This window comes from Zosterops lateralis, assembly GCF_965231275.1.
Source record: "Zosterops lateralis genome assembly, chromosome: 15".
Classification (NCBI taxonomy): Eukaryota; Metazoa; Chordata; class Aves; order Passeriformes; family Zosteropidae; genus Zosterops; species Zosterops lateralis.
In genome coordinates, this window is record NC_139775.1 from 10,337,996 (window position 1) to 10,362,647 (window position 24,652).

The 24,652-nt window shown below is 38.3% G+C and overlaps 1 protein-coding gene across 7 annotated transcripts in view; it reads right to left on the reverse strand.

Moving 5' to 3' along the window:
- The window catches only part of CLEC16A (C-type lectin domain containing 16A), a 119,692-nt gene that overhangs the window by 70,890 nt on the left and 24,150 nt on the right, over positions 1-24,652 (reverse strand). For 6 of the 7 annotated variants that reach the window (XR_014591200.1, XR_014591201.1, XR_014591202.1 and 3 more), the window contains exons 12-22: positions 22,558-22,658; positions 21,721-21,843; positions 20,252-20,361; positions 19,737-19,781; positions 18,450-18,500; positions 17,645-17,773; positions 13,991-14,111; positions 9,562-9,713; positions 8,641-8,845; positions 7,781-7,948; positions 2,392-2,538 (exon numbers count right to left, since the gene is read on the reverse strand). Coding sequence is in view for 2 of the 7 variants with exons in the window: in XM_083872757.1 (XP_083728883.1) it covers positions 2,392-2,538; positions 7,781-7,948; positions 8,641-8,845; positions 9,562-9,713; positions 13,991-14,111; positions 17,645-17,773; positions 18,450-18,500; positions 19,737-19,781; positions 20,252-20,361; positions 21,721-21,843; positions 22,558-22,658 (1,352 nt within the window). In the remaining 5 variants the exon portion in view is untranslated. The remainder of the gene's footprint in view (positions 1-2,391; positions 2,539-7,780; positions 7,949-8,640; positions 8,846-9,561; positions 9,714-13,990; positions 14,112-17,644; positions 17,774-18,449; positions 18,501-19,736; positions 19,782-20,251; positions 20,362-21,720; positions 21,844-22,557; positions 22,659-24,652) is intronic. The other variant, XM_083872758.1, reaches the window with a different exon arrangement.

Here is a 24,652-nt window from a genome sequence, read left to right on the forward strand (position 1 = left end):
CACCATCAGACACTTAGCCACAGGAGCTGAGCTAAAAAGTCATCCCTGCAGCAGGTTAGTGCAAGCTGCTGATTTGGGACTGAAGCAGCTGATGCCCATTGTCAGGTTCATTTCCTCTGACCTGGCTGAAAGTGAATGTGCCCAGTGGCAAGGCACAGAAGTGAATCCTCACAGCTACATTTGCTAAAGCATCATATAAAAAAAAAACACTGAAGCACACCCAAAGACAGTTTTCCTGCATGACACATGGCATTTTGCACATACTTTATGATTAAGTCCCAATGAAGGTCAAGGTGGGCAGTTCATGCAACCTAACTGGTGAAGTGCATACTGAAACCAGACATTTCAAAATACTTTTCCTCTGTGGTTTTTTTTTTTTTTTTCTTCTCTTTTTTTTTTTTTTTTCTCATTATTCTTACTTTTATTTTGGGGGGTGAGGATGGTAGGGGTTTATAGTTGTTGTTTTTCCTTTTTTTTTGGAAACCACTGAGCAGCCTCCTGTTATCAAACTTTTTAAAAGGCAGTAAAAACAAACAATTTTATGTTACATAAACGCCAGCATACTGTGTAAGTAGACTGTAATTTTGTTTACTATAGTCTGTGATTTTACTTCAATAATTCACTATCTTTTTATACTTGATGACTAATGTGTTCTGGATCTACACATTTTTTCATAGCAGCCAGATTATGTGTGCTTGAAAGACTTCAGTCTGAAATGAAGTATAGTCTTGCTTGATATTTGTGTAAACTAGCATATTATATCAACAGAAATAATATAGATTCTTTATTTTCATCTACTTTCCCACAGTTTTCTCTCAGCCACTATTGGCAAGAACCTGTAGTTACATTTCTCTTCCTGCCCACAGAGGATTCAAGTACAGAAAAGTACACTGTACATGAGCCTTTTGACACTGCTAAGGAGAAACATGTCATCAAATTCATGTTTTCCTGTAGTGCCAATCCAGCCTGAGAGTTCTGATGAATGACAGCACTTTCTGTGCAATGACCACATATTATTACCTGGGCCATGAAGAGACTGGGGAACAGCAATCACTTGCCAACAGAGAAAATAAAATTTTGAATAAATGATATATAGAAAAACATTCCAAATTTTAATCTGAAACGACACATTGCAGGACTATTTTGACTATATGTTAGGCTCTGAAGGGAATAGATGGTTTTTAATCTACAGTCTGGGTTCTAGAATACATATTTATTGTTCCTTAACTTCATTAGCAGCCTTTCATTACCCTTTCCAGCAGTATTTCTTGCAGGGATACTCTCTTCAAACACAGAATGCACACTGATCTGCTGATACTGTTCAGTGAAACCTAAAACCACAATACCTAACAAAGGTTGCATCATTTCCTGTAGGACTGCAAGGAATTTTACATATAGAGGGCTTTCCAAATGGCATGTCTTAGAAAGGGTAACCAGAACAACCCTCTCAAGGAGTGATCAACATTGGAAGTGACCATTTAAATCATGGCTTGCTTGAAAAGGTCCTGAGAATCAAGTTACCTCTATTGTTTTATAACCAAAATGAAGCAGAGTAGGTCACTTCTAGCATGAAAGCATTTCAGGATGTACCCTCTGGGATTTCCTTGTTCAGTTTCCACACTGAGGCTTTGCCTCACACAGTTTGCACTCAGAACAGACACCATTACAAGATTCTCTACAATTACTACATAAAAAGGAGGAATAATGCAACAAGAAGTTCCAGTTTAAGCATACCCACTAAATATACTGACCAATGCAAACACATGCAACCTACATTTGAGAAAGTTACACTGTCAGTCTATTGCAGCCTCTTCTGCACCAATGAAACAGCCTCCTGAAATGTGGAGGTGTTCAGCTACAAGAGTGTTATTGCAAAAACCTTAGTATTAACATACTAAATAACTATTTTCACATATTTCGTATTTGGCCCATTGTTACAAATTAATTTGAGCATCAGGTAAACACACAAAAGCAAATGTCACCCAGTTAAAAAAAAGATGCTTCATGTGGAAATCAACTAATCCACTATGGGGAAAGGCTAACAGCTTACATTACAGATTTATTCAAAGCAATATGTCAGCCATACATAAACAAACCACCAACGAAAAAAAACCCCTCAATATTCTAAGCTGTTTGTGCTACAAGAGAAGTCAGACAAGCAGGACATTATTTCACTGGTACTTCAAGTTTCTATTGAAACAAGGCACGTATTTTGACTTCCAGAAAGCTGAAGGCAATTTACACCACAATTTACTTTTAATTGGCTTAGTTGATAATGTGATCTAAAACCATGAAGGCCCTACTCCTTTAATCCAATAACACAGAAACCTGATTTTACAATAAACTGCTCTGTATCCCTCAGTGCCTAGGCTGAAGGTGCTGAGTGAATACCTGCTGGGCTCTGAGCAGCAGAAGGAGTGGATGTCGAGCTTGCAGTCACTGAATCACAGCGCCCTGTACTGCCACTGCCACTGGAAGGGGATGGTGACGAGAGTGGGGATGGATTGTGCTGATTTATGCACTGGGCTACAGCAAAGCCTGCAAAACAGGACAGTGAAGTTTACACATTAAATGTACAAGTTAAATATTATCCTGAATGAGTTAAGCTGTTGAACAAATTGGGAAAAGGTAAAAAGCAAATCCTGTATCAAGGTGGTGCCAACCTCATGCAGTGACCCAGAGGATGTGCCCTCTCATACCTTCATCTTGAAAACCAGAAAATCTGAATGTGCCTTACTGAAAACAGGCTACAAGTGCTGATCAATGAATAAGGAAGCAGAGTTAAGGGATTCAAAGCATTTTAAAACTTGCACAAACAGAGATTGCACAAACAGTCAAAACATACCAAAACTCTTCAATTTTTGATATAGTCAATATATTCACAGGTCACAGACCTTAACATAATAAGGAAAATAATTAAGTCAAAAGTGAACAAAAAACCATCTTGGATAGAAGACCTACATTTTTTTTACTAGACATAACTCCAGAAAATTTTAATCAAACACATGTAATGCTGGCGTTGAATTTCATCCAGCCTCTCATAAACTAAACTTTTTCCAGCCTGAAGACTGGAAAGCTCTATACAATGTCTGACAGCATTTCTTAGATGAGTCATCTTCTGGCTTCCGGCGCAATACTACTTCCAACTCTTTGCAGTGTAGCATCCTTTTCTTTCCTAACCACCTTGCATTCATTCCTTTCTCTTCTATAAGTACATACCTATAGTCACCTCTTCAGGTTTTGATAGCAAGCAGCTTTTCAGAAGTTGAGGCACTTCTTACAGCAAAAGAAGTGTCTTCATCACAGACTGCAGGTCAGGTGAGGTACAAAACTTTTCTGTTTCTGCAGCTCTCCTCCCTCTCCTTGGGAAAGGACTAATGCAGGAGATTTTTTTGGCAGTCCTGTGAATTACTGAAAATAGCCACAATGTAGACTATAAACACCTAACAATACTCTGCTTGCTGCCTTCACTGTCAACACTGAAAGGGAAAGTATCTTACAATCAGGTAAGACTGAAAATGCACCACACAGCTCTTTATCCCTTTATATAGGAACCTCCTATGGCACTGGATGGATGATTCACTCAGAGAATCTCCTATATGGGGAATGTGCTGGTGCCATACAGAGAGCAGCCACTCAAAATTCAGTTTAAATGGACACGTTACAAGAAGCTCTGAAAGCTTTAAAACAGATATGAAAACTCAGGAAAATGCTGTTGGCAGCAACACACCAACAGATTGTGCTACAAGTGAAAACAGTGAAGAAAGCACAGAAGAAGGCTAACAAACATCAGTCCTGTTAATAATCCGACTTGATCTGCAGTCCCACCTCCTACCTTCTACCTCCCACACTTACCCAAGAACTAGATTCAAAACCACTTGCAGAAACACAATGCTATCTGAATTTCTGTACCACTGCAGCATAGTTTTAGATAGGTATCTAAATGTCACTTTTACCAAGTTAAATTACAATTCATTATGTTCATCAAGATCAACACCACTTGAAAGAACTAAATCACCACCAAGGCAGGAGAGATCTCTTTCAGTGAAAAAGAAAATAGTAGGTGAGGAGCTAATTATTCCATAAATGTAAATAAATCCATGTATTTTATTTCAGAAACCAAACTGATCAATGTTCTACAATCATTTAGGTAAGTTAAACTGAGGTTACACACAGTGACGCCTGAGAGTCTGCAGAAAGTTAACCACAAACTGAACCACCTCAAATGTGAAAGACTTCCACATGTATCACAGGCCTTGAGTGCTATAGTTTTTAATCACAGAAAATGTACATTGGATTTTTCATACACACTTCACAATACCAGTCAGGATGGGGGAAAGATGGAATAACCAGTGGACTCAAGACCAGAGAAGTGAGGCAAAGCCAACTGTTAATGTGAATGGAATTAAGAACAGTTCTTAAAGCCACTGGTACAGAAGAGCTTACATCAAGGTATTTAGCTTCCCTTCTATTGCTGGTAAAAGCTGTACCCATCTGAAGTATTCTATATCCACAAACAGTCTGCACTTCAGGGAAGAAGAAATCTTCCACCCTCATGAGAATTCAGAGAACAGCAAATAAGGTCTCCCATGACTGTCATAGGGAAAACTGGCCTGATTTAGCAGGATTGCCAGCCCAAAGCTTCTGCAGAACAGCATTCATGTCCTTACATGGGAGCCTTTGCTTCAAAATGACTTCAATGTATTTTTTTTTCTCCCAAAACAGCTGTAAAGGAAGGGTTTTAAGTGTGTTGATGGAAACTAATTTAGGTAGGAGGAAAAGGTAAGCCTAAATCATTCAAAATACTGTAACTGGGAAACTACTGACCAAGAAAAGATATTTTAATCAGGAAACTCCTTCAGGAAATATTTGCAAAGAAAAGTGAGCAGAATTAATCACAGCTACAGGAAGCAAAATGACAGTTAGAAGGTTCATCTGATTACAGAAATATTAGTTCATACTACACAAAGGGTTCCAAAGCTATGCGTGATTTTTTTTCCTTCGGACTTTAAAACGAAGATGGTTACAGCTTTCTTGCCATGCTAATGTTAACACGAAGTTATTTTCCTACTTGTTTTCCCTCAAAACCTTACCATCAGCTACTAAGATATTAACAATGGATAAAAAAGTAAGAGAAATCTATTGATTACTTTTGCTTTTCAAAATAAATTTACTTAGTAGGTAAGCAACCACAGTTGTTAAAATATTTAGATGTACCTTTTGCTGGAAATCGTTAACATTTCCCTTAAGACACACTGGGCATATAAATCTCAGAATAGAGCTGATACCTGAAACTAAGTCTTGAGTTTGCTTGAACAGGAAGTCATTATTTATTTACTTTCAATAGAAGACCTTTGTTCACAGGGCTCTTATCAAATCTGCTGGTTTCTTTGAAAACAGTGTAATTCTTTATTTACAGAGAGTGCTTCAGAAGTACAATATATTCATACTTAGTTAATTGTCATGGGTTATGTGTCACCATCACTCTAATACATGAGATGGTGAACAGCCCAGCCAGCTATACTATCCCTAAAATGCTCTAACATTCTAGCAAAGGCCCGTAACTTAAAATAGACCTTGGAGTATATTCATAGCCATGACTTCATGATGATAAAATTGATCGAGTGAGGGATTTTGCTCACGTTGGTCTCTGCTGAGAAGTGTCCAGTGCAGCAGCAGATGATTACAGCATGTCCCTGTACTTGGATAACCTGCACTTTTCATTCTGTTCAGGGGGATGTTCTGAAGCATCGTCTGTGACACTCTCATCACCCTTCACTTGTCTTGCACAAAATACAGTTTTAAGCTATAACAATCCTCACTCACTTCCCCCCAGACACCAAGATTTTAACTTTGGACTGGGGGACAACGAAGCGAAATGAAGCCCAGTTTGACAACAATAAAGGAACACAGAAGGTAACTAACTGCAGGCTCTCTAGTGGCATATGCAGAGCTTTATGTAGGCACTGTGAGAGAAACTGAACCAGACAACTGCAATGAGTGTTCTTGAAAATACTAAGTTCACTGACAATAGGAAGTGATTCAACAGCTGTATTGAAGTCCTTCACCAACTGAAATTTGCAGGAGGAATGAAAACATTTATATGATTGTTAATTTCTTAAAAACCATGCTGGATGTACAGCATTGACAGCCAACATGGTCCTACCAAAAGCAGTAATTAGTCTTCTAAAAATGTTGCTAGAAAAACATAGCTCTCCTTTAAATCTACAAAGGACAGCTTAATTTGTTTCTTAAAAGTACAACCAGATTAAGTGACTGAGTGAACTTTGCAGAACTCAAAACACCAGTTGGAGCTGTAGCAGTAAGAAATGAATACATGAAGCCAATAATTTAACTGCAACTTGTTCAGTAATTTTTTCAAAGCTACAGAATTCTCCTCTTGATGTAAAACCCACTGCAACCCTGCTTAAGAGATTAACAGAACGATTCCTACGAAAATCACTAGGAATGAGGAAACCTTACTCATTGCTCAGCAAAGATAAGAACAAGCCCACATCTGATAATTGTTTTGTAATCAGACGTAAAACAGGCTATTAATCAATTTTTATTATATTACGACCTGTCATAAAATGCATTTCAAAGATGGTGCACGTGATTTAAGTTCTATGCCTAATTTCTCATACTTTGTATCAAATAGAAGCTTCAAAATACTTTTCCCTCTGGATCTGCAAGTAAAGTCTACATTTCCTGGGTTCAAATAAAGTATGTGGTTGCTTGAACAAACTACTATGCTGCATCATCCCCAATGCTCCCCCTTCAAATTAGTAGCTGAAGTCATTTACTAGGAACAAAAGTGCACTCTCCTCAGAGAAAGCTGAAACAGTAACACTGGCATCTTTCCAACCACACCTTTTCCGTGGAAGTCACATCAAACAAGGGGAAAACACTCCCCTCACAGAACATACACATGTCTTTGAAACACCTGACTGACAATATCTATGGTTTTATAATTTCTGTTCCCCAGTAAGGACTTGGGCAACTGAGCTCCAATTTAATCCTAAAGCAGTAGAACACCTGTGTTCTAAGTAATCTGAATTCTGTGCATTTGAATTATGAATCACATTTAAAGAGAAATGCTGAGTTCTGTGAAAGAACTAGCAGCAAGTAGTAATGAGATCTTTTGTATAATACAGCACAGTTAAGTACTTTCAAGCAGTATGAGATTTCCCTTTAAAATGATTCAACCCTAAAGGAAAAATGTCACCATCTGGAAAAGAATTTCTGCAGAGAAGTCCATTTGTGAAACAGACAATAAGGAGACAAAAAAAGCAAAGAGCTCATTGATTTAGAGTCATTCCTTTAATCCCAGTTCCAAGCTAATGTTTTAGGAGTAGCTGTGGCCCTTTTCTGTCTTTCTCACTTGAGGAAAACAAGGCATTGCACAGCATCCCAGCTGTTTTCACAATCCCGCATGAAAATATTCATAACCAAATTAAAAGAGGAAATATGCATAACTGACATGTGTTGCATAAATACTGAGTATGCAAAGCATGATTTAACTAACTTAATTTGTAAGGAAGGCAAGGTATTAAGACATCTGGGAAAACTGCCATGGAAGTATTGCTCACGACATACCCAGAATACACACCCAGGTTTACTTGCTTCTCTCAGAATAATTTTTTCCATAAGCCTCATCCTGGAGTTGTGTGCTCAGGAACAGACCACAATAAGCTTTCCACTGCTTGTACAAATTACAGTACAGTTTCTGCAGACAGAAATCACAAAGCAAAAACTGCTTGTTAATGAATGCCAGTCCTACCTGGGACTTTGTCAACAGAAGCAAAGACAGAGCGCTGCACTGTGGGGTCACTGCTCCCACGCCGGGACTGGTCATAGAATCTAAATGGGAGGTGCTGGGCTGCAGCTCCAGAGCTGTGTCCAAAACCCATAACTTCAGTTGAAGGCTGAACAGGAAGATCCAGGAGAGCTATGTTTAATCACAATTGATAGTTTTTGTTACTCAAATACATAAAAGGAAGAGGAGGTGACAAGAAAATTGATAGTTTGCTCAGGATCTAAAGACTAAACCACATTTTAACATGACTTGCCTTCATTTGCCTCTTAATTATGGTTACAAATGCACTGACAAACTAAAGAGTCAATGCTTCTGGCAACCTCTTCTACATTGCTGTCCACGCCACAGTCACACTAGGGAAACCTCAAAATACAGTGGAGAAGGAAAAAACCCCAGGATTACAGGAAGCCCCTTGCACTAAAAAACCATAGGAATTATTAACAATAAAAAACTCCTTTTTTCTCTGCACAAATAAAGTAATTAATTAGTTACAACTGAACACTGCAGAAAGTCACTTAAAGAGACAATCTGCTTTAAAATGGAAAATAAATGCCTCTGCATTACATTCAACCTAAATTTTTTAATATGAAGTAGACTGTCATATCCTCAAACTTGCTTTATTTTTTTTACATGAAGCAAGCCATAAAATGCGACACACCCACTTTATAAACTCAAAGTTACATATGAAACCAAATCTATTCCTTGGAAACTCAGCTCTGGTTTAGAGCTTTCTGTGGCCCACTCCTCATTGTGGCTCATTCCAGAGTGACTTGCAACGGCAGCCCAGTGCTGTCTCCCAAAATCACTTCAGGAGCAGCACTCACCTGCTATTCTCTGCATCTTGGTGCGCCGTGCCTGGATGCGGCCCTTGGCCAGGCGCTGCTTGGCGATGATGCAGCGGATGTGATCCGCGAAGATGAACGTGGCCTGTAGGATCGGGAACGGCTTCGAGTGAGGGCTGGAGGCAGGCTTGTGGATGATGATGTTCAGGGCTCTGCTGTCGTCCTCGACTCCAGTCACCTGCATATCCTACACAGAAACAGAAGGCAAGTAGTTAAAGAAACTGGTTAAAACTACCCTTTCTAAACTACAGGTCAAATATTAACATTGAAAGAAAATCCTATGAATGTTCCATTAAAGCTCTTACAAAATGGTTTCCCTGTTAAAAAAACCCAACAAAATAAAACCGAACCACACCCTGCAAGTTGTACAACTTGGATTTACTTCTTCAGAAATCAGTATTCACAGAGATTGAGTTAAATTATTTGAGCATATCAAATTTTCAGGAAATACAAACAGCGATGGTTAAGGCAAGAAAGAGATAGATGAGAAAACCTTCCTTAGATAAGCACAGATTATTTCGAATTTATAACCTGTCACCTTCTCTACCTGTGTAGGAAAATCAGAACTCTAAGTGAGTTCATTAACGTGCTACTTGAGTAAAGTGCTTGGAACAAAGTCCTAACAGATGTGATTTCAGTGCTCTAATGAGCACAGCCCCACATATGTTAAGGCAGTTACCTCATCTGCAATTGTGTCTTTGCTTATCTACATAAATCTCTTCAGAAAAATCAGAAATGTTTTAAAAGGCAGGAAGCAGAAAAAAAGATTAGTGACCAAAGAAACAAGGAAGTATGGTATACAGTTTATATATTTATGCTAATGTTGGTATTACTATTTATCCAACATAAAATGTAGATTTTCAGCTCAGAAAACATTGCCACCCAAACTTCAGGCTTCCTTACCTGCAGAAGGCCTGCAAACTTAACCACTCCCCATCCAAGTCTTGCAATATCTGGTTCAACCAAACTCATCTGGTAAATATCCACAGCCAGGAATCTCTGAACTTGGCCCCCATCCTTTGTTATTACTGTACAAGCAATCAGATCACTGTTATCTAAAGGAAGGAAGGAAGGAAAGGAAAAGGTTACATAACACTGAAGTTGAGGATTCTGGGGTGTGGAAATTTTACATAACAGAAAATGTTAGCATATAAAAATGTAATAACCTTGATAACACATGGTTCAAGCTTCTGTTCACATTTTTAACAGGTATTTTAACTTCCCTTTCATAGCTACATAGAAAAGGCAAGAGAGATTTTAACAACAGTGGTTCAGACATCTTACAAGTTAAATATAAGATTTGGTACTATATGTACCTTGCTTTCTCTTACTACCTTCATTACATTTCAGGAAAAAGCTCCCTTCATCTCAGGGGTGAAATTTCAACAGTGCCCATTTCTCTCACTAAGTGGAAGTCCCAAGGAATCTTGTTAACAACCACAGCCAGACCCAACACTACTGCAGGCCAGTACTTTTACCTTGTTATAAATTTTGGCTCCTGACACAAGCTACTTTTGTACCGGCCTGAAACCAATGCTGGCTCTTGGATACACTTCAGTTTCAAGATTATTTGGATTCTCCAGGTAAATTGTAGCAGCATTTTGACCATCTTTGTTGAATGAGGTAACATTTTTTCCTTTATCCATGTATTTCATTCGCTTATATTGAACAAACATAGCCTCTTCTTACTCCAAAAACCTCCAACACACCCCAAAATACATTCTCCAGCATTTCCTCACTGCCCCATTCCAGTTCAAACCTATTATTCATGAAAAGGGATTAAATCACCCTCTTTACATCAGCTGAAATCTACCAAGCAGCCCTTAAACTGGCAGTGCCAACCCCTAGCAGAGCTCTGCTAACTCAGTACTAGGAGTTGCTTTTTCCTTTGCTTCATATTGATATTTTCATTCATACACTTGATGCACACAGTTCTTTTATTCTCTCTCATCTGGTACAGCTTACAGCAAGTAAAATATTCTGGAGGCTATACAAAACAGTAGAACTTACTTACTCATCCAAACATCTAAATAAGCATTTAACACCATTTTCATACTAGAAACACTTGCAGGATAAACTACAAGTGGAAATGTATAGCTCTTCACAGTGGCAGGTCATGTAACTATAAACAACAGCCATAAACTATGGTCAGGAGGTGGAAGAAATTCTTCTGTGCAGCAGTTACCCAGAGATACTGTGGAATTTACATCACCAAAGGTTTCCAAGCTTCAAAAACCAAAGCAACTTCCTCTTCCCCCCCAAAAAAAACCCTGCAACACAAGTGAGAGGTCCTTTCCAACTAACATTTCTATGAATTTACCAATTACCCTTTACCAGCAGGATCCATTCAAAATTGATTGGGTGGTGGGAAATAGAGGCATGAAATAGAGAACCCTAACACAATTAAGAGGATAATTAATGTTAACCAGTGTGAATCTACTGTGAGCTTTTGAAATTTGAGAAAACAAGTTTAATCAATAAATGCAATACATACAGGACATGATTCAGTTAACATGAGGATTGATTGCCATTACCTTCTCCTAGCCCTGGAAGGCTCAAAAAATCCATACAAGATTGGCAAATATTACTATAAGAACCTGTGGAGGATTTATTCCTGTTTAGAGAAGGAGCTGAGACACCAGCCAGAACTGGATATTTTATTTATGCTTTATTTCTTGCCTCTTTTATTCTTCAACCAAATTACTCCATCAACATATTTATTTCAGTTGACTTGAATTCCTGGAGTCCTGTTCTTCTTAAGACACGAAGTGCTTGGATTAGGACTCTTCCAAACCTGGTATATCAGGCTGATGAATTTTGAGTCCATTGGGAGATTCTCAACAAACAGGCCACAACACCAAATAGAGTTGTGGAGTTGTCAAATACTAGTTTTTGACCAGTATTTAGTGCAACAGCAAACAGGTTAAAATACTTGCTGTACAAATTCAACTGCCCAACTACAAAAATGCACTATTTCAAAAACTCTAAAGGGCAAAATGCTTTCCAGAACAGAAAGTTTTTGTTTTAGACCTGACAACATCTTGAAGTAAAGCATTACTGTAAAGGTCTTTTAAAGAACAGAAAGGAAAGTTACTCATTTACTAGGCAACTGTTACAGGAATCCTTTGAGCCTATACAACTGAATGTAGTCCATTTACATGACTGTTTCTAGTTCACAGCTGCTGAAGAGTCATAAACTGTCATCCTTGATGACAAAAACAGAAGAGAAAGTGTGGTCAAACACATTTACAGTGAACTGATCTAAGAATACTTACAGCTATGCTATGAAACAGCTCAAGATACCCAACCACGTTCAGATGAAAATAGCAAGCCCAGTAAACTTCAGTGCTATTCAGATTTGGTCTGGGGATTACAGTGAACCACAGGCTGAATGGCTTCCAGGTATGACACTGCTGGAAAAACTGGAGTGTCCTTTGTGTGATTAACAGCAATGGCTAATTTCTCCTCATGCAAAATGAAGCTTGCAACCAGTTTGGACACTACACCTCCATTACACGTATCCAAGATTTCTGTGGACTTTCTCCAAGAAAAATCCAAGTTTTAGGAAATACAGCCAACAAGGAGGAGTTCATAGACCTCAGCTGCTTGCAGTGCTGAAGATGTAAATTAAGTGAAAATAGTTGCCTGTGTTTATGAAAATATTTGCCTGAGGAGATTGTATTGTAAGAAATCTTTATGAATGTAACAGCTACTTGAGATGGTCTAAATGCACCTGATCTGCTCTGGGGCTTGATCTTTAATGATTTTATAGTTTACAGTCATCCCAATTCCTGAAATCATCTGCAGACATTAAAAGGCTCTTACAGAAAACTTTTAGCCCTGTGTACACACAGCTGGCAGCCCGAGATAAGCATTAGGCTGGAAATAGTGAATGCAGCACCTCCCACTTCACAGGAAGAACTCTTCCCAAAGCAGGCAGCCCATCTGGGATGATATTTCTGCTTTACTAACTAAGAAAATGGCCAATCATGAACCCACCTTGTCCCCATGAAGTACAGTTAGTTGAAGTTAGAGAATGTGCCCCTGGTCATACACCTGCACCACATTTTGGGTTTTCTCTTTGTAACAAATATGGCAACAAGTTGTCCTGGGCACATTTTTCTAGCTGATCCCGGGTTGAGCAGGGCAGTTAAGACTAGATGATCTGCTGAAGTTCCTTCCAACCTCAATTATTCCATCATAAACTTTTAAAAATCTTTCAAAAAAAAAGTTGACTGTGATGACCTTTTAAATTTTGCGTACTTGGCAGACACAGTGAGCATAGAAACTTAACTATAGTGTTTTTTCTGTTTCAGCAAAGAAATAACAGCTTTAAATGTATCCTCATTTATCTCTTGGCCATGGCATTTAAAACCTTGCCACTAACAGAATCCTGTTACCACCTGAAACCAAACACTGAGGCTGTTAATTTGAGCTGACAGCTTCACACAGTGAGCTGCTAAATAAGACTGAAAACACCTCCAGCTTCACAGGCAGTCTAAGGCAGACAGTTATCACATAATATGTAATTTCTTCAAAACTATTTACAGTAGAGAAACACGGCAAAGTTACAGTAGTTGTAATTCTGGTGACAGCATATCCAGCAGCATGGAATGAACCTTCTGTGGAGTTACCTGACTCTCTATTCTTACCTTCATACGTACTGGTGACAACCTTGTAACTACACCTAAAAGTTTGCATTCAACATATGTGCATCAAAATATTAGAAATGCTTCCTTACAAGAAACTTGAATCTCCCTCATCAATGCATCATTGCATTCAGGCAAAAGGAAAAAAGAAGCAATTTTGATACAGTTTTGTGGGATTTTTCCAAATCAAAACAGTAGCTGAAACCATTACTGGATCATCTTAATCTCTACTCCCCTCTTGACACTATTTATATACAACCAAGCATAAACACTGAAGGCAGCTTAATGTTCCCAAGAATTTTAAAAGCCTTGTACTAATAGAGATTGAGGAAAATTTGTTAGATCAACAACACGTTCAAAGTGGTAACTAAAAAAGGCACACAGATGTAATTTTCTGGGTCATGCATTGCCCACTGCAAAGCCTCCTCCTAAGGTATGGCACCTGTGCAATGATGTGCAGCCTATGTGCTTTATGCCAAAATGCTGGGATTCTCCTGTCTCTCTTGTCTGGGCAAAGACTCAAACTGGAAAATACAGTTTTATGCTACAACACACAGTAGAACTTCAACACCACGCTACTTCAATTCAGTTTAAGTAAGAATAGCAGTAATGAGCAATTTAGGAGAAAAATAAAAGTAATTTTTTTCAGGTCAGACTATTTAGCAAATTGAGGGATTACTTACTCAAATCCAGAACATCATCTGCCTTTATCAGATCTCCCTCCCTTGTGAGTGGTAACTGAGTTTCCAGCTCACCTTGCAAGTGCAGGGACAATGAACGGAGCATAAAGAAAACTCTGATTGCCTAAAGAAATTAAAGAAAAGAATATTAGAATATTTTTACACCTTATACTACACACTTTACCAGAACCTTACAAACAAATACGGGCTTTTACAACTCCCAGGTTTGCTGTCCTACAGTAAATCTTTTTAATACGTTTAATATTGAAAATAAAATTTTAATACATTTTAAATTGAAAAAGCAGAATGCAATTTCCAACTTAGTTAGAAAGACACGAAAGAAGCTGAAACGTGCTCTTTATTTTCAGTGAAGTAGAAGCAGCAGAGCTTTTGTCTCACCGGCACACTTACAGATATTGTGACTGAGCAATTACAGGAGCTGTTTAAGCAAAAACAATAATCTTGGAATAATTTTCTTTATTCATTATTTTAAGACTGATTGTATTTGCAATACTTCTATGCTACAGACACCTACACAACCAACCTCACATTTTGAATTTAAAATAGAGACTCTCACATTTTGAATTTAAAGCAGTAATAAGTTCTCTGGCCAAGTCGAGCTAAAATGTCTGCAAGTTAGAGAGAAACAGTGGGGATTTCTGCATTTCAATTTGCTGTGCTCACCAAAACTAGCCACATGTAATGTAGCATTCTTCATAATTTATATTCTCAGAAGGTCTTTATCAGGGCAAAGCATTCTGAAAGCTGCAACAGTCCCAAGAAACTTTCAACAGCTGCTCTGTAAAATGAATATGCTAGTTTTGATTTACAAATCTATGACATATGGTATGCAAAGACCCCAAGTGTCAAAGAACAATCATTTTATTAGCCAAATTTTGAAAGGCACCATTTATAATCCTCTTTCCCTTCAAGGAAAAAAAAAATCATTTTTTATTACTTCCGGTGTTCTGCTTTTTAAGAGTTTCCTACACAGTAATTCTGTGGCATACTGTAAATTCACTGCCTTACAGTAACAGCATTGAATTCATGAACAGCTGCAGTGCCCAGAAACTCCCAGATTGCAGGAAGTATCAGGAAAAACAAATCTAAAGTGCTTTAAGGGAAACCCTTCACTCCTCTATTTTTAAAATCAACAGAAGGGTGGCTCCTGTGAAGCAGAACTGTGAGTGCTTGGCCAGCTCTCTACTGGCAGTGCTTCCAGAAATTTCTGGCAGAACAGGGATGAAGACAGAGAAGCCATGTATCAGGTTCTTCCATGAAATGACCCCAAAGCAATGGCTTTGGTACACTCTTGAAATTTAACAGGGTCATATGATTATGTGGAGCAAAGGACGTCAAGAGTATCCAGCAAAAATATGATAATAGTACTATTTAATTCATGAGAACAGTCACTTTAGAATGCAAGATGATCTCTCTCATTTAGGCAGACTGCATTCTAACATACTGTGGATTTACTGAAATTATACAGGATTACTATAAAGCAGTTTCCCTACCAGGTGCTTCGAGAAGAATTCACAGTATTTGGTTTAAAATTTGCCAAATTCAATCAAGAACAGGAAAATCTTGGCATTTTTGGTAACCCAAAAGTTAATCCCAACAAGGTTTTTGGTTTTGTCTTTTTTTAATTTGGAGGGCAACGATCACTCAGCTTTCACTTATTCTTCCCTCTCAAACCTCCTCCTCCTAGAGTGCATTAATTTTTATCACATTCATTTCCTGTAAAACTAATGGCACTCATCTCCAAACATGCAATCATATTTACTGCAGAACAAAGTACAGGAGGAAAAAATAAAATTAGAACTTTAGCCTTTGGTTAAAAAAACCAAAAAACAAAACCAATGAGACCACCAGATGAAATGGAACCATGCTGTGCTTCCTACAACACTGACAGCCCTCTGTTTGTTACCAATATCAATATATTGTGCCTAACACATTTTATCCTAACAAAACAACATAGAAAAGTTCCATGGCCTAGAATCTTTTTGGCTGACTTTTGGTTTTTTGGTTAACTTGGAACAAACAGGGATTTCTACCTACATTAGAGAATTATCCTTTATAATGCTGATTTCCTCATTTATATACACGTTCCATGTGCAAAGAAACAGCAATTTGCAGGGAAATCTACCACTGTCTTATTACTTTCCTGTGAAAAAGTGTTCTTAGTACTTCAAAAACTTCTCCCCAAGTGAGGTTTTTGAAAGCTTCTCCTAAAGTTGTTAAAGAGGAGAAGAGCTGCCACTTAGAGGGACTTTCTACAGCAAGGAAGTAAGATCCTAATAGTTAAGAACTCATGATATAATCGAGGTTCACCTGCTAGTGAAATGAAACTTGAGAACTTTTTTGAATTGTGTTGAAGCATGCTCAGAATCGAATTTTTTCCATTTGAAACCATCATTAGAACTTCAGCAGGTTGAGTGGCAGCAGCAATGTCACAAGGTACACCTGAGTCCAGCCTTTTGTCATGGCAATTCAGCCAAGTGAGGCAGCCTGGCTGAAGGAAGCAGCACAGGAACTGAGGAGATACTAAAATCTGAGTACACTGTGACTGGAGAAGGAGCACCAACAAGGAATCATTCTGGGAATTCTTGCTGATGATAGACACCCTTTCATCCCAGAGGATCTACAGGAATATTTGTATTGATTTTTTTTATTTCCACCAACAGAAGTTAAGCTATTCCTTATTTTAGCACATGAAGATCCTGGAACAGCCATTTCCCACTAATGTGCATTTCTAAGCATCCTTCTGTTAAACCATCAGAGAGAATTCCAGGAAGCATTTCTGCTTTCTAAGAATAATACTTTTAAAAATAATTCACTGTATTCTATCAAACAGCTTGCTGTGGTAACAAAAGCTGTGTGGTTTATAAGCAATAAAAACAAACCTTTTCAGAACATTCCTGGAAATATGTTTAATATGTTTTTTTTTTTTCTTCAAGAGTACTTGAATACACTTACATAAATGCAAAGAAACTCAGAGAACAGCACTTTCCAAATAATGATTTTGTGCAGTAATATCTCTTAGACTTACTGACACTGCAAGGTTTCCAGGACACAGCCAGATAAGGGCCAAGAACTGATTAACCAAGAATGAAAATAAGGATGTAGTAGTTCAGATTATGTCAGTCACAAAAATAGATACTTTACTGGTTCTCTCTTTATTCTCAAATCTCCATCACTAATTACCTTGGCAAGATGAACCCTCAAATCAAATTAAATTTTTTGCATGTCTAGATATACAAGCAATACAAAGCCAGTCAGTCTTCCATGAAGAATGTTACTACAGGAATATAACTGAGAGACAGACTGACACAGCAGATCACAAAAGAAGCTGACAATATATTGAGTGTCATCAAAATGCCTTTGTGTGTAGCTTTCTGCATGGTCTGAAAAATTTAAACCTGAGTGCAAGAACTTGTTGCATGGACTAGACACAAGATATCAGAGAAGGTTCTCCCCTGGGGCAGGTAATTATTATATACTCTACACAGATCTGTCTTCATCAAGCTTTTATGATTTTATGGATGAAGCTTCCAATCAAACAGTTTTCAAAGGGAAGTATTTGTATTCCTAGAATTGCTCAATGATTTTGGCATCATTTTGTCATGAGCAAATGTAAGGAAAAATAGTCTTACTCACTCTTCGTGTTCTTTCCACATCTCCACAAGGCAACCTTTTCACAAAGTCAATCCCAGTCAGTGGTGTCCCCGTTGGGGGTAGCAATATGGAGGCATCCATCATCAAGTATTCTACATTCATAGGTTTCATCTATAGAAATATTTTGGCATTGGTTACTCTACAGAACAATAAGCATTTGCCTCTTTAGTTTCAATTACAACTCGTTCTGTATTCTAAAATTCTGAGAATTTTTAATACCACATCTTATTTAAGGTCCCTACGTACAATCTCTCATTGTTCCCAGACACACTGCCAAAGTTTTCATAACAATAAAACACAGAAAAAACTCCAGATTGCAGAAGAGATATTTCCCAAGTACTAAAAACCTAATTCTGCCAGGTTTGATTTTAAGTTTTGACTTAAACTTGTGGTTACTTCAATCATAAGGAAGTTTCTCATAACTTTTTCTCTCCAAAAAGAACTTTCTCAAAACTTGCTGAGCTTCAGATATGTATAGAAAGATTTTCATACTGTTTAGGAAAAGAAAAAAATCCAGTGTCCCATTTTAGTAGGCTGACACAATTTTTGTAGTACTCAATGTTAGGAAGTAATGCAAGTTTATTAAATAAAGAGCTGTGAAGTTTCACGTAAGTAATTTATATAAGTATAGACACAACATCTCAGAGACAAAAACACCACCCACATTTTGTTACCCTACTCCCAGCAATAAAGACCCTGGTGTCCTCAGCAGCTATCAGCACTTTTTCTTGTTCCTGGCTGTATCTGGGTTTGAGGATTTGCCAGGGGCAGAATGGGTCTCACTTACTGTCATACTCCGGTATTCATCTTCAAACATATCCAAAAAGATTTCTTCTCCCTTCCAAAAGAAAGAACATGGACATGAAGCCTTGCTGTTTGGGATTTTGTCAGGTTTGGTTCTGTACAGTCTGTCTGTGAAGGGAGGCTGGGGCTGCAGGGCACTGCTGAGCCCTTCAGCAGCACTGCTGGCACCTTTGGGAAAACACATTTAGGAAAGGGAGAGATTTCTCTGCAGACCCTGGAGGACCGTGGTGGAGCAGCTACCAACCCTACAGCAGGCAGGTGTGCTCTGAAGGAGCTGCAGTCTGCAGGACCCACACCAGCACTGCTGTCCTGAAGGACTGCACCCCATGGAGGAGGGGACCCACATTGGGGCAGGGGAAAGCGTCAGGAGGGAGAAGCAACAGGGAGAACCTGTTGTGGACTGACACCGAATCCCTACTTCCCACTGCCCCTGCACCACTTGCAGGGGGAGAAGGCTGAAGAGCCAGGAATGAAGCTGAGCCTGGGAAAAGGGAGAGATGGGGGACAACAGTGTTCTACTTTACTTCTCACTATTTAAATTTATTTTTGTTGTCAATAAAATAATTTCTGTGAAGTTGAGTCTGTTTTGCCCATGATTATAATTGGCAAGAGACCTCCCTGTTCTTTATCTTGACAAGATATTCTATTGTCCGTCCATCCTGTTGAGGAAGGGCAGTGAGAGAGCAGCTGAGTGGACCTCTAGCAGCCAGCCATGGTCAACCCACCACAAGTTACTTTTTTTTTGTAAGCCACACTGAGCAAACATCCTTCCAGAGAATTCTAAGAAAAACAGGAAGATAATTCAGACATTTGAAGTCTGTCACAGATTTATGGCTCCTTATATAGGAAGTTAATGTCTAGGACTAAAAAATTTAATTTTTTTTTAATTGTTAAAACACATACACAAAAGTAAAAAGGTGCAAAGGTTTCCAATAAGAAAAAAAAAAGTAAAAGTTTAGGTCATCATTTCAGATATGATACAAACAAAAAGTAACATTAAACCAAACATATTCCATATTAGTGTCAACGATAAACCTGACCTCCAGTACAAACCCTGTGAGTGTTCCAACAACCCTTTGTGACGTATGTCAGGGTGGTATGGGAAGGGTAGAAAGGAGAGGAATTCTCCAAGAAGACACTTCCTTCTCTCTCACAAATTCGGAGTTCCCATCTTAATTAAAGGTGTTTCTTTGGTCACTATGTGAAGACTGGGCTGCAAACATTCCCCATATGTAACAGACCTTTTTCTTACAGCATTTTGCACATTTACCTTATAGAAACGACGAAGGAGATGAACACTTTCCTCCCTTGCACCCTAGGAAAGAGAAAATGCATTTCAGGGAATACGTACACTACTTATTTATTAGTCACATTTAAAAACCCACCCAAAAACTCATACAGAAGAAATCCTGACTCAAGGCCTTAATCCCAGAATTTGATGGAATACAGTTCTTGCACCCACAAAAATGCAGCTTATGTGAGTTTATTATTTGTTATTTCAAAAGCACTTTTCTTTACATTATTGAGATAGATAACATACAAATTTCAGAGAAACCATGAAACAAAAAACAGCTTGAGAAGTTACAATTTAAAACAGCAGAGGTGAGAACAGATAATAAGTTATGACGCTCACAGCACAGAGCTACCAATGCAAAGATGTTCTAGAAGCTCAAATTTCACATTAAGGCTTATTGCAACCAGAAATAAAACAAATTTATTCAACTATACTACAAGACTCAGACACCAGTAATGCAGTAGACTGGCAGTTTGAAAGAAAATACTCACTTCAAGACAATCAAGGTGAACACTTTTTATGATCCTGCCATTTTTAGAAAACACAAGCTGCTTCAGCAACAGGCAGCCAAGTTCTAAAGTTGCTAAACGAATTTTTCCATCTGTGAAAATAAAATTACAACAAACAAAATAGCAGCAGTTTAGTTACAGCTCTTCTCATCATCCTATGTTCTTAAATGTTTCTACTCTTCCTGCAAACTGCCCAACTTTGCTCCTCTGTCACACCCCTGACCTGACAGGGATGAGTGCTGATGCTGCCTTACAATGCTGACGGCTATAAAGAAAAAGAACTAGAAGAGTAATTGAAAGTAGAAGAAAATTTAAAGCAGAACCATTCAATAAGAACACAAGGATTAATACTCTTGAACAGTAAGCTAAAACATTGGGTATTGCTGCTTTTATCCATCTGCAGCACAGGTTGAATTACACTAAGATTATGAAAGGGTCCGGGACAGTTGGAATGGATGAAGTTACAAGGTGAAAGGATGCTTTGTATGCAGCACACTAATAAGGCACAGCTTTTCTTCGAAGAGAGAAAAGGAGATGTTCTGCACAGCAAGCTGAATAAAACCCCTGCATTTCCACCTTTGCCCAGCACTTCTCTCCCCAGACATGCCTTTATTTAAATAAACACATGCTCATTTGCACTCCTTCCTGCTGCTGTAGGTACAAACTCTTCATATATAAACATGTTTTTCATCTCTGACACATCAGCAAAGTTAATATGATGTAGATCAGTTTTGCAAGTCAAATAAACATTAGATTTTTATTCTATAGACATTAAAAAAATTGATAGTGTGTCAGCTTCTGGGGAAAACCAGTTCCACCCATTTAAAGTTTTAAGGGAGAAGTGCAAGGAGGAGAGGTGTGGATTGAACAAAAATCATATTTTCAGGAAATAGGTCATAGAACATTGTAACCCCCATTTTATAAGGAAAAAAAAGAAAAAAAACCCCACATTTTCTGCAAAACACTTCAGAACTGAAAATACAATCTGAACTAAAAAGAAGGTATGGGAAAATTTGCTACCACCTAGAGGTGACAGACAAAGGACTCTTATGAGCAAAGGACACCATAGTTTTCAAGACTATTTCTCCACTGGAATTATTTTTACAAGCAAAGGTGCCACAGATCATATTTTCAGGATGAAATCCATTAAAGTGGAATCACTCAAAATCTCAATTTTTGTTTATTCAAAAGTGCAGAAAGTAGGAATTAAGACAACAGATCTTTGTATAGTTCTGAGCATAAAAAACTACTCAACACAAATCCAGAGTTTCTGGTTCCTCACCAACCAAGGAAAAGCTGATAGTTGTCTTTCACAAACTATAACTAAATACTGCTCATCAAAGAGCACAATCAACAGACACCTTCCCCTCAAAGACAAGAGGCTAAGTGGCTTTTTTCCATCTTCAAAAATGTCACTCTGGAAAGAAAAACAAACCCTGGAAAAGCAATACCTGGCTGTGCAGCATAATTCATTATCCTGATGAGTCTTTCTGCAAGGACATGGTTATACGAATTTCTCTCTTCAGCATGTTGAGCTGGAAGTTGAATTCTCTCCAGCTTGACAGAGTCAAGTCCTTTCATGAGGGTGAAGGGAAAAGCAGCAAATTAGAAAACAGGAGTGTGCTCTGAGGCAAGTGTTTAATAGAGCACAGCAGTTTTCTCAGAAGAGAACAACTAGCCATAGGAAACTAGCCTTGACTTTGTGTTACAAGGAAAAGGAGGAACAATAAAGACCAAACACATTGACGAATCCCTGAAATTCTCAGCCTTAAATGGGGCCTACCGGGTGAAGACACTCAAATCCCAAAGTGGTTGGTAAAATGCAAATGATTTTGATGCTTCTGAAATTCTCAGATTATTTGTCTGCATCTAAATCAAATCATAGTCAAGCCATACATCTGGAGAGCATAATGGCTAAAGGGGAGAAGATCAAAGTTTCATTTTCCATTCTGCTTTGGTACTTAAGTAATCTGTTCATGTAAGTTTAAAAGAAATGGGAATTTTATTTTGTAGTGGCCCCATTTAGTGTCCTCCCCAACACAAATAAAATTTTCACTGACTTGTTACATAAGGCAACTAATCCCATCTTTCTTTAATGTATTCCTCTACAAATATCCAAGTTATTTCTCAGAAAAGACTGGCTGAGAGACCTCTTAGACCAATACACAGTTAGAGATTGTGGGGATCTCCTTGTCCCGTTCTGAAGAACAGCAACAAACAACCCCATAAACCAGAAATTTCTTCCAAGAGTTTCTTCCAACCCTGGCCTTGCAGCTAATTCTACTTACCTTTGTTGTGTGACATTGCATATAAAAGACAAAGCACAAAAAGGGCATAGTAATCATCTTCAGGACAGTCCAGTGCATTATAGACCATATCAAGAAAAGGCCTGTGGAAAAGAGTAGTTTAAAAACAATTTTAAAAAATCTATAGAAAAATGGGTAACTATACTATTGTACATGTAGCTAATGGAAGAGGCAAATTTACAGTAATGCACACTTTCAGGCATTAGAACAAAAGAGTTCTGTTACAGAGTTTCTGATACAGAGCACTCAGATTACAGTCATGATTTGTGTTTACATACTGACAATAATTCAGAGTTTTAACAGGATTTATTACATAATACTTTCCCAAGAATTGATTGTTGAAATATTTACTGGGTTGTTTGTAGCCTGTTTAATAAGTACACAGAAGCATTGCAGACCTTATTTTAAGTGCATATGTAAGTAAATTTAAGGAGCTACCATCACTGTTGTATAAAACAGACTCCTTTAAAACTCATGCTAAACAGAGTTGAAAAAGTTCTTACTATTACAAGTAACCACTTTTACCAGAAGTTTGGAGGAAGCTAGGTTGTTCTAAAACAACAATTTTACCGTCCAACAGTTATAGGAAAGAAAAATTAACTAGGAGGGAATATTTGAAGAGGAAAGAAAAGCTTTGGATTGCAGATGAGCTTTGTTTTCCTGAGTTTAAACACGTGTGACCTATGACATGTATACAGGAAGTTACCAACAGTGCTAAATTCACCTTTTCTTTACCTGTACCTTGGAAAGACAACAAAAGGCAGTGTAATCCAGAAGGCATTTGGACAGATCAGATATGGCTGAGATTCAGCTGATATTAGCACAAGCCTGATGGCAAGGCAGCTTCACTTCTGGCCTTAAGCTAGTTTGCATCCAGTCAGGTGCTCATGTTCAGAGCACAAGTAAAAACTAAATATATTTTCACAACTGGCCCACATAAACAAATGGTATGTCAGGGAAGTGTCAGTCAGAGGATGACAGTGTGGACGCCTAAGTGGAAAGGGTTTATTCCTATCTTTTAAACTATATGTTAACAGTGAAAGGAAAAATATCCTTACATTATCTAAATTACATTCAAAGAAAATACATTAAAATAATATCAAAGTCACAGAAACAAAGACATTTTGCTGTGTTCAGGCCTAGCAGATGAGAAGCAGGCTCTACAAACTCATTGCTGTGGTTCCTGGGGGTCAGAAGGGCTGTCAGAGGCCAGAACACAACACACTTCAACCCCCACTCCAGAGCTGAGGCGCCCTCATGGTCACACCAAGCGCGTCCCGGGAAAGCCGCGGCACCCAAGGCATAACAAAGCACAGGGACTTCCCGGCAGCTCCAGGACATGTCAGCAGTGTTCTCTCTTACTGAAAGCAGCAGTGACCAGAACCCAGCCCACGCTGTTCTCTGCTCAGCTCCTGCCACAGCAGCACGTCTGTGCATTGCTGAGCCTGGATTACCCAGCTCCAGTGCCACTGGCACTGATCTCTCTTTGCCCAAGTTCAAACTGCTCAAAGTGCTTAAGTCAAATTGCCACATATTGTAGATCCCAAAAGATTGTAACTACTCGAGGAAAAGCAACCTAAAGAATTAGCAGTGTTGAAAACAAGCTGAGAGAACCTTCAATTTTCCTAAGCATTAAACAAGCCCTGCAAGCCCCGTGTCACCCTCAGATGGGGGACTTTTCACTCCATAAAATGAGATCAGCTTCAAGGTCTAAAGAACAAGGAGGACTGAGATATTAAAATACTTAAATGCAAGATAAGACTTGGTTTGTTTTCAGACCAACAGCAGATAGTAAACAACCTAACCCTAACCTATAATATAAAAGTACTATTTAATATAATTTCATCAAAGCCAATGTTTACCAGGTCAAAGCTGCTGAGATCAGTAGTTATTCCATTAACACCAATATTACACAGTATTAAATGACTTCTGGGATGTCTAATGCATTTTTCATTTTTCCCCCACATACTAATTAGATTAACGAAATTATGAAACTTGAAAAAAAAATCATTACAGCAGCAAGATATACCATTTTCATTCCAGACGCTTCTTCACAGCATCTATTGGCATTATCTGT